Below are 11,973 nucleotides of genomic sequence, written 5' to 3'. Positions count from 1 at the left end.
CGTTAGTTGTTCTAGTGTGGGCGGGCGCGTGCGAGCTCTATTGTAGCAGGTGTGTGGCTATTGGATCAAGCATGAGCGCTCATTTGATGGTCCAGAATGCTGCTGCAAAAAATTAAACATAATTCTTGCTACACCAGATTATCAGTTTTTATTTTTATTTAAAAGGCTATTAAAAACTGATTTTTAATCCCTTTTTTACTAATTTCTTCACCAAAAATTCTACAAAAATATTTCTATCAACCTAATAACAATTATGTTCATATTTTAATTTTTTTTGGTATTTTTTAGAATTTTGATATATTTTATTTAATTATTTTAAGTCATAAATTAAACATAATTTATGATTAAATCATAATTAAATATTTTTAACCTCTTCTTTTTTGCTTAATTTGGGTAAAATAAATAGAATATTATAATCTCAAATTATTTTTAAATTTTCGAATAATTTTCCTAATTAAGGTTTAATTATTTCAATAATTAACCGTTAATTAAGATTTAATTACTCCTTTAAGTTATTTTGAATTAACAAATTGGTTATTTTGAATTAACAAATTCAAAATATTATTTTAAAATTATAATATTATGCTAAATTAGGGTATGTCAAAATTTATGTCTATAATTTGTTTTAGAGTTCTTATTTTTATTTTTAATAAATATTTTATTTATTTCTTTTATTTCAATCTTTTTAATTAATAATATATTAAATATATTGATATTTTTCTTTTTAACTTTTTCGTCAATTCAAAATATTATTTTCAAGTATATAATTTCTTATTTTATTTTTTTATTAATAAATAAAAAAAACTTCGATTACTTTAAAAAATTTAACATATTTAGTTAAATTTCTTTCCTAATTTATTTAATTTTAAAATATACATATATTTAGGAACATTATAAATTAAAATAATAAATAATTATTTTATTTTATGAATTTTGGTATATTTATATAATTAATAATTTTAATACTAAAAAGAAAAAAAAAATGTATTATTAAAATATCTTGCACCCATATATATCATCTAAATTATCTTTTAATGATGTATTATTAATCATAACAACTCTCATTTACCGTCATACTTAAGCATTCGACTATGTCTTTTGACTTTTACTCACTCTTCATGGAAGATTTTTGCGGTCTCCAAGGATGCATTATTAAACATTAGATTACACATTTCGGCTTGATCTTAAGCATTGAATCACCCTGTTGACAAACGATTTACTCAAGTTGGAATTCCCAGTTCTTAAGTATGAAATATTAACACTTAAACCGCTAGACCACTTATGATTAGACCACTTATGATTGTTGAAATAATTTTATAATTTTATGTATTTATATATATTTTGTAAGTTACATTTTATATAATAACTATATATCTAAACGGTTCACTCTCACCTTCTTATGCACAATCTCCCCCATTATTATTCTCTCTCTCTCAATAATTGTTGACCTACTTGTTGCTAAATATAACACTTCCCCTCACACATATTAATAGCCTATTTTTGTCTATACTTTCTTTTAACTTTTTTTTAAATAATTCTCTATCATTTTTTTTATTTGCTGCTGAATCTAATTATTAATTATAATATCTTTAATTTTATGTTTTAAATTATAAATTATTTTTTAATCAAATAATTATTTTTTTATAATCTTAATCTCCATCAAATTATTTAAATTCAAATCCTAAGTCGTGTTCTTTTTGAGTTTTTTAAAAAACTCATTCAAAATAAAATCAGTTTTCCAATCAATCACTTCTCAACAATCACATCACTTATTTTATTAACCAAAATATTAAAATACTCTTTATTTTAAATTATTATTTTTTATTTTATTCATATATATCAATACCCTTCTTTAAGTTTTTTACCAAAAATAATCATCAACTCCTCAAAATTATCATTAATCATTTCTTTTTTCTTTTTTTAAATTTTTTCAAAAAACCCCAATACGAACAAGGCCCTAGGCGTAGTGGGCCTATAGATTTTGAATTTCTTCTATGAATCATTAATTATTAAACATTTATTGGGAAATTACAGACAGATTTGGAAATAACTTTAAGAGCTTGTTTGATTTATTTTATTTTATTTTTGGATTTTGTCCAAAAATATTGTTTGATAAAAAAATTGTTTATTATTTGAGTTTTTAATTAGTGTATTATTAAAATATTTTTTATTTAAAATTAAAATTTAATAAAAATTAAGTAATTATATTTTATATTTTAATTAATAAAAGGAATGATTTAATGAATAAAATAATAATATTATATATAATTTATAAATTTAATTTTTATATTATTATTAGAATTTAAACTTTTATATATATATATATATATATATATATATATATATATATATATATATATAGAGAGAGAGAGAGAGAGAAGTGATAGAGGGAGGGAATTTAGTAAGGAATTTGGTGATGGAATGACTTGGCATCACCTTCATTGCTTGGAAAATGTAAAAGTAGGAGGAAAGAGAGAAAAGAGAGAAATTATTTGATTTTTTCAGCGAATAAAATTATGACAAGTTATTCCCTCACCAAATTCCCTTACCTATAAATAAAATAATAATTTAAAATAAAAAATATTTTAATATTTTGATTGTAAATAATATTTGATTTTCTTTGATTTATTTTAATAACTTAAATCGAATAAAGTCTTAATGTCTAAATTACTGATATTAAATCTTGTTTTTATTGGACTTCATTCTAATTTTATTTTTTAATAACTTAATAAGACTATATATATGGTATATTTATTTAGTCTTATTAGTGTTCAAAAAATAAAATTAGAATGAAGTCCAATAAAAACAAGATTTAATATCAGTAATTTAGACATTAAGACTTTATTCGATTTAAGTTATTAAAATAAATCAAAGAAAATCAAATATTATTTACAATCAAAATATAAAAATATTTTTTATTTTAAATTATTATTTTATTTATATTTATCAATATATTTTAATTTTTTTATCAAAAATAATATTCTCTTCTCAAAATCGTAGACAATCATTATTTTTTTTCGATGTTATTCAAATGACTTCAATCCGAACCAACTCTAAGATTAAGTTTAATTCAATTTATACTGTAAGAAGCTTATTTACATGTAAATGTGATATGATTAATTTATTTAATTGTTAATATTGGGTAAGTTTGATTCAACTTATTTAATTTTAAATTATTTAATCGTTAATTTGGGTAATTTTGATTCGGGTAAATTTAATTAAGTTTATACTCTCAAATTTTTTTTATATTTATAATATTATTATTTTTTTAAAAAGGTCCATGTATAATAAAAATGAAAAAAAAATTGTTTAAGCACAAAGACAAAGCATGACATGAAAATAACAAATAAAAATTAAGAAAAAATTATCGATCTCGTAAATTCTCGATAAGAACGATTAACTTCCCAACAGATTTTACTGATTTTCCTGAACGAATATCAGAAAACATCATAATAATAATATTATGAATTATGCGCATCGGACGACTACGATCATTGAAAGTTCAATGATTTTTCTTTAACCAAATAGTCCATCAAAGAATAATTGAAATGATAACCCCAAATATGTAAGCCTACTATATAATCCGCATCAATTCAAACTTCTCATCAACTACCTAAAGACTCAGACATCACCCAATTAATCTCAGTAATACTCCACAAAAGACTCCAAATATTAGTCACCCTTAGACAATGCAAAAATAAGTGAGTTGTCGATTCAACATATATTCTTGTCACAACTAACTATAAACAATTTTTTTTATGAACATATCATTTATTAAAATTCCACCATGAATAACTCTCCATCCAAAGAACGATTTATTGAATGGAATCTTTAACTTCCAAAGGAGGGATTGACATATAGCAATGGAAACAAGCTCATGATAACGCAAGTAGTTTTCTAGACATCTTCCTCCGCCACCCTTACTTGCCAGTATCCCGACCTTAGGTCGATCTTTATATATAATCGAGCTCCAGCCAGTTTGTCAAACAAATTCAAAACGTTGGGAATAAGATATATGTTTTTAATTGTTACCTTGTTCAATGCCTTGTAGTCGACGCACATTCTTAGTGAGCCGTCGTGCTTCTTCTGAAACAGTATGGGGGATCTGTAAGGAGCTTTGGACTATCGGATAAGACCGCCATCCAATAGTTCATTTAGCTGTCTCCGTAGTTCCACCAGTTTTGAGGGTCCCATTCGATAGGGAGCCTTGGAAAGCACCAATGCACCCGGTTCCAACTCGATTTTGTGATCCGTGTGCCTCTTAGGGGGCAACACTTTAGGTAATTCCGGCGACATGATGTCTTTATATCTCTCCATCAGTTCGGCCACCTTGTCTGGAATATCTTGGTATACTTCGGGCTTTAGTTCCACCAATGTTGCAACAAAGGTCTGTTCTCCTCTCTTGAGCCATTTCTTTAGTTGTATGGCCGACAGGTTGCATGAATTTCTTTCCTTTGGAGCTTCGTAGGTTCCTGTTACAAAGGAGGAATAGACATATATCAATGGAAACAAGCTCATGATACGTTGTAGTTAGACTTTTGACACAACGAATCTAGACTGTTCACGAAAACTTTTCTACATAGGATAAATTCCCTTCTAAATGCTACACCCCGTTGGATAATTGGACATTTTGGTGAACCAACTAAACCAATCATTACCATACTTACATCTAATTATCAATGCTCAAAGACTATTCGGCTCCATTGCAATTCTTTTACACCATTTTGATAAAAGAGCTTTATTAAAATAAATAAGATCTCGAATATCTAGACCTCATTGATCTTTAAAATATTTAATTTTATCCCAACTAACTAGATGACAAAATGAAAATGATAAGTTAGAATATCCTCATAGAAATTTACTTGCTTAATCAATAATTAAGTTAAGGGAATTTATCATTCGAGGGTAAATAGACTACTCAAGAATTTCACATTTGATTTATGTCATAATTCTTTTATTTCAATAGAAGGAGAAGTGATGTGAATTGTTCAAGAATCGAAGTCGATTTGCTTCGTAAAAAGAAGATATCAATAAACTTCTATGAAATTGTTTCACGGGATTCAGCCAATTATCTTGATCATGGAATATCATTGAGAAATAGGAATGTGTGTTATCAAAGGACTTTTTGTGATTATTTCTAGTATGGAATGAGTCAATCATCCACTTTGGTATCTTATTGAACAAAACTGGTAATTTTGTTTCTACATTGATCAAGAATTTCGATTTTTGGGAGGTATCATGATCATCCAATAAGAAGGGTTTCCAAGGTAGAAGGTAAGAATAAAAAAAAGAATTGACCCTTCAAGTATTCTAAATTCCATGGGGAAAATAATAAGATGAAAGACATATATGAGAAATATATCCATATAAATTTACACATTATTCTTTCTATTTTCACCGCCACACGCTTAAGGAAAATGAATAACGACACCATATATGTGGACATAGATGACAACACTCTCTTAATGAGAATTAGCCGACCCCCTTTCGAGATTATTTTACTTTTCCATCTAAACAATTTACATTTCATTTCAGAGATAATCGGGTTCTAAGAGACCTTGGATTGCAATTTAGAACCTAATGACATACCAAGATATGCTGACGGAAGATCACTAACTTTGAACCCCAACACATTTGTCAACTTTATCCTTCTTCTATTCAAAACAGAATTTGAAAAAAAATATGTCTGATTTATTAAGATTAACTCAAAGACCGAAACATGCATTGAATAATCATAAAATATCTCGAAGGTGTTTAAAATTTATATAAGTAGTATGAACCATGCAGAGCGTGTCATCATCGAAAAACAAATGTGATATGGCCAAATGATATCTTCTTGACCCACAACTCACTCCACGGATGAGTTACGAGTATTTTTTGCGAAGATCGTCATTTTTTAGAGAGCTTCCATAACAATGAAAAACAAAAAAGAGAAAATGGATCACCCTATTTGATCCCTCTAGAGCTCTTAAAAAATTCCTCAGAACTTCCATTAACAATAATAGAAAAATTAACCTTCAAAAGGCAAATCAAATCCAACCAATCCATTTCGCACTCATTCTTATTTTGTCCATTATATCAAATAAAAACTCTCAATTGACACTATCATAAACTTTTTCGATGTCTAACTTGACAAAAACACATTTTTCACCTCTTGAATTAGTTGAATCAATGCACTAATTGACTATTAATACGACATCATAAATTTGACGACCTTTGATGAACCCCATCTAATTACTAGATAAGACTGTTTTTAACACCCACGACAATCCTATAAAACGAAGAAACAAGCTTGACAAAAAATACTGACAGACCTCAAATATTTATAATATTAATTAATAATTAATATATATTTAAATATATATATATAACTTAATTTTAAATATTAATAATTTTTTTAAATTAAAAAATATATATTTTAAAATATATAATATCAAGATATTAATTAGATATATTATGAATATGATATTAAATATATATATATATATATATAATTTTTATTATAATATATATAAATAATTTTTATTATAATTTATATCCATTTTTAGAAAAAATTATTATATAAAAAATTATTTATATTTATTTTCAATAATTTAAAATTTAAAATTTTCAATTCGCATTCTTTTCTTTTACTTTTAATTATCATTTCTCCTTACAAATTTTCAAATGACATTAAATCTTTCAATTGTCAATCCCTCCCCAAATAACTTTATATATATATATATATATATATATATATATATATATATATATATATATATATATATTATTGTTTATCTTTTATTCATTATTTAATTTATTCATTATAAAAATTTATAAAATTTAATTTATTATAATTTCTAACAATTATACAATTAAAAAAATAAATATTATAACAAGGTTGTTAATATTTGCATACATTTTTTATATGCGGATTATTATGTGTTATCTAGAAAATATATTTTTTTAAATATATTTTTTTAAAATAAATAAAAATAAATTTATTATATGACTTTGTATTTGTTTGTAAAAAATGAAAAAGGAGAGATATATTAAATTTATGTTTTATTATTATAATTTTATATAAATTTATTAAAAAATTATAAGGAGATAAGAATAGATTTAAAAAAAAAATAGATGAAAAAAAATGACAGCCAACTCTAAATTATTATAAATTGACATTATTTGGAAACTCTAAAATGCCAGCAAACATTTTGAATTTCTTAGGCCTCGTTCGGATCTGGGTTTTCTAAATAACCCAACCAAATCAATTGTCACTTCACTTCCCCACTCATCCTTTAAATTAATCAAATTATTAATCAAAATACTAAAATACCTTCTATTTTAAATTATAATTATTTATTTTATTTATATATATCAATACTCTTTAAGTCATTTTACCAAAAAAACATTATCATTTCCTCAAAATTATCACAAATCATTATCAATAATCATTTTTCTATCTCTCCGGGTTATTTAAATAACCTGAAAAGAACTAGCCCTTGTAGAACTTTGATTTAATCTTATTTTAATTATTTAAATATGTAAGACCCACTCAAGTCTCTCTCATTCATCTTTTTTTTTATTTTTTTTTTTTCTGAATTTTGATTCAAAAATTTAATTGAATAAAAAAATAAGTTAATTTGAATTTTTAGTTATTTAAATTATTAAAATTAATGTTTTTATTTAAAATTAAAATTTAAAAAAAAAAATAAAACAAGATTATTTTAGTTGATAAAATTAATAATTTAATAGTTAAAATAATGGTATAATTTAAAAAATAACTTAAAAAATAAAAAATCATAAAAAACAACCTATCAAACCTACTAAATTAACCTATCAAACCTACTAAATTGTAAATAATTTTTCTTCATTTATTTCACATTTAAATTTTATAAAAATAAAATAAAAATATTTTAATATTTTAATTAATAAAATAATTAATTTGATATGAAACCAATATATTAAAGATATAATATTTGTGATGACTTAAAAAATAATGAGTTTATATAAAAAAAAATAACATTTATAATTATGAGGAATATTAAACTATTATTAATTCTTATTAAAGTAGGATCAACAGGAGATTATCTTAAAAATATAAATTATTTTTTATTCTATTATAGTAAAATGAGGAACGATAAACTCAACGAAAGCAAGTCTACGAATTCGATGTGGCCTGTCATGTTGTCTCCACGTCCCGAAAACGCTTATTTCGGGAAAAAAAAAATTCTCTGAAATGACCGTTTTGGGATATTTTGAAAATTTTCTCTCTCCTGCCCACATGTAATGTCACGTTAATTCGTGGACTTATTTAGCCGATTTTTTCGTTGAGTTTATTATTTTTTTAATAAAATATTATCGTTTTTAAATAAATAAATATAAAATCAATATATATATATATATAACAAAAATTAATAAATTAAAAACAAAATTTATAAATTAAAAATCAGTTGAAGAGATCCAAAAGTTTTTGATATAAGGATAAAGTAAAAAATATTTTAATTATTTTAGTTATTCAAATACCAAATTGAAACCTAAGAACTTATTCTATAAAGCATTAATTAATAATCATTTTAATGGGAAACTAGACGTATAATTGTACATGCAGGCATGATTTAGAAATAATTTTAAGAATTTGTTTGATATTTTTTTTAATTTTGTCTAAAAATATTTTTTTAATAAATTTAAGTTATTTGAGTTTTTAATTGGTTTATTATTAAAATGTTATTTTGTATTTAAAATTTATATTTAATAAAAATATTTTAATTAATTATGAAATGACTGATTTGTTAAATATAATTTTAATGATATGATTGAATTTTTTTTTTCCATCAAACTAGATCTAAGTCTAATATTTGAAAATGTGACTACCTTTAAACCTTGAACCAAATCTTTTGGTTCTTCCTAGATCTAATGTTTAAATTACTACCAGAGCTCAAGATCTAAGTCTATGTATATTTTTGACTCATAATTGATCATGAATGGAATTTGAGTTCCATTTTATTTATTTTTCAAATACTAATAAAATTAAATAAATACACAACATATATTTTTAATATATATAAAAAATTAAATGGAACGGAATAATACTAGTAGTACAAATAAATTTCTGAAATAGAAACGGCATGGTAAGTTCCCTGTTGCCTCGATGTGGTTAAAAAAATTGAAAAATTGAAAGATTAAGTTAACAAGCTTTAAGAATGAAGTGATCTTTCATCATATCATATGATTAGTCTCCATTTTTCTTCATTAGATAGAGAAATTATGAGAAAGATTCGTGAACTAATTAATATATATAAGAGTTTGTTTGGGTTATTACTATTATAGGAGAAAAAAATAATAATAATTAATGATTTTGAAGATTTAATTAATAATTATTTTTTTATTTTATTTTTTTAAAAGACTTAAAATATATTAATTTATATAAATAAAATAAAATTTTAAAATAAAGACTATTTTAGTATTTTAATTAATGAATTAAGTGATACGATTGATAAAAAAGAGAGTGAAATAATTATATTTTAATAATTTGAGTTATTTTAAAATAATTCAAACTTAATCGAGCCTAAGAATATTATATTTTTAAGAATAAATGGAAGAAATAATAAGTACTTCACGTTTTAGGTTATTTTAGATTTTTATTTGAAATTTTAAAATAAAAAATATATGAATATTTCTCAAGTATTGTTATTTAAAAGGTAGAAGAGTGTTAGTTTTGCAGACTACCAGTTCGCTTAATCATTTATACATAATTTTTATATATCTTTACCGACAAAATTTGACTTATTTATTTATTTTAAAATCATATCTATATATACTAGTTAATAAAAACTGACCACAGAAAAATAATTTAAAACATTTTTAAATCTCATAAATTAAAACGAGCCTATAGTATGTTTAAAAAAAGGCTTTGATTAAAATTTAGAACTTAAATGATTTTTTTTAAAATATTAATATTTTTCTCCTTTTCAAAAAAATTATTAACGTTCTTCTCAATCATATTAAATTAAACATTATTTAGTTGACTTTCAACTTTTTGATTTTGTATTACCATCTGAAAAATTATAGAAGAAGACAATTATAAAAATGTCAATATGATATATATAAAAAAAAATTATAGAAGAAAACAATTATAAAAATGTCAATACGATATTATTAGGAATGATTTATAACTTAGGATGGAAAGAAATGATGTTTCTCTATAACTAAATTATTTTTTAAAAAAAATAATAGAGATGAATCTGATATCAGTAAGTCTAGTTGTCTCAATCTCAATCCACATCTCATAACACCACCTTCAATAATAGTTCTCGTCAAAAGACTTCAAATATTGTACCTTTACAATTTAAATCTTAAGTATTCATTTATCATTCTAAGTTAAAATGATTTCCACCCGAAAAAATGATTTTAATAGAAATTCTAGACCTCATAATGGATCCCAATAAAACATAGTCGAACAAAATTGTCGAAACGAATAACATATGTATCCGCATTAAAAATAAATCAAAATAAGTAGCAAGTTATTACCAAAAAAAAATATCAAATTTAAAAGAATTAAAAAAATAATAAGTGTAATAATCAAATCTGAATACCAAACCTATTGGTACCCCTTTTATTTTGAGATGAGTAGAGTGAAAGTTTCGTCTAATCATTCAATTGTAATAACATGATTTAATAAAAACAAATGAAGATAATCTTGTCCACAAAGCATCCTTATAAAATTACAATTGAAAACATCTCCAACTAGTGTTTTTATTACAATAATAATAATAATAGACTATGTAAATAACCTCCCCAAACACAATACGAAGTCTAAGGTGCATACATGAGGAGTAGACAAGCCTTATAAAGGCACGCCACTTCAAGCCAAGCTTCGTCAACTAGTCATTGTACGTAATAACATGATTAAATAAAATCAAGTGACAATAATCTTGTCTTTATTACAATAATAATAATAGACTCCCCAAACACGATCGAGACGAAGTACTGTAACGTGCATAAACGAGGAGGAGACATTGCAGAAAGAAATGATTTGTCGTCGAGTCAATTATATATAACTTTTAATGAAGTTGTGGATGTGGTAATTGACATCTTGAGGTTTCTCTTGGTTTATAAAATGGGCAACATCCTCCATCACCACAATCTCATCGTCCAACAATGGCACGTCTTTCTTGAACCCACCACCGTGTACATACTCCTTCACTAGTGGTATGTGATAGACCAGATCAAGGTCCCCAACCACAAATTTCACCGGCACATTCACTTTAGCACCTTCCCATGGCGCCAACAGTTCCCAATCTCTGAGACAATTACTTAATAATAAGGATGTGATACTTAACCAGTAAAAAAATGCATGCATGCATGGTTACTTACAACTTGAAAGCACGATAGTAGTTTATGCCTCCAGTGAATCCAGTTTTCTCGTAATTGGAAACATAATAGTCGAGATCTTCCTCGGACAACCAGTGGGGTAAGGCAATCGGGGTGTGGTACGAGTCAATGAAATTATCGGTGGTTTTAGGAAAGAAAAAGGGGGCTGGATCGCGAAATGTTAGGAACTTCTTCAGCACTTGTTTAAAACCAACCTTTGCAAACTCAGCTTCAATGTCACCAGGTTCCTTCACAACATGTAATAAATACAATTTTTAGCCAATTTATTTTCAAAAGCATTTACGTTTTCATTTTACAGATCTATAATAAGTGGTAGTAGTTTTAGCTAATGTAAAAATGTAGTTTTTGCTCAAGCAGTCTAATTTGGTCCATGTATTTTTGACTCAAACAGTCTAATGTGGTTCAAATCGTTCCCAATCAAACCTGTTGAATTGTGGTGTTTATTAAATAATTTTGCTCTGTATATTGTCTATATACATTCTTATTTGAATTTATACATAAATTAATTATTATATTATTTATTTGGTAGGTTTAAATAATTTTTATTATTTTTGGATTTATTTATTATTTGTTAATGTTTTTGAAAAAGATACATGTGTA

The 11,973-nt window shown here is 24.4% G+C and overlaps 1 protein-coding gene across 1 annotated transcript; it reads right to left on the bottom strand.

The window, feature by feature from the left end:
- Nucleotides 1-4,122: 4,122 nt before the first annotated feature.
- On the bottom strand, nt 4,123-11,615 carry LOC124938349 (bifunctional epoxide hydrolase 2-like; the record flags this gene model as incomplete). Its single annotated transcript, XM_047478774.1, has 3 exons — nt 4,123-4,472; nt 11,041-11,282; nt 11,356-11,615. Coding segments are annotated over 3 exons (852 nt in total), but the record flags the coding sequence as incomplete, so codon positions are not given.
- Nucleotides 11,616-11,973: the final 358 nt, after the last annotated feature.

The sequence above is a fragment of the Impatiens glandulifera genome, chromosome 1 (assembly GCF_907164915.1).
Source record: "Impatiens glandulifera chromosome 1, dImpGla2.1, whole genome shotgun sequence".
Taxonomy (NCBI): Eukaryota; Viridiplantae; Streptophyta; class Magnoliopsida; order Ericales; family Balsaminaceae; genus Impatiens; species Impatiens glandulifera.
Note: the sequence above shows the minus strand (reverse complement) of the source record. Positions and strands in the feature narration are given on the sequence as shown.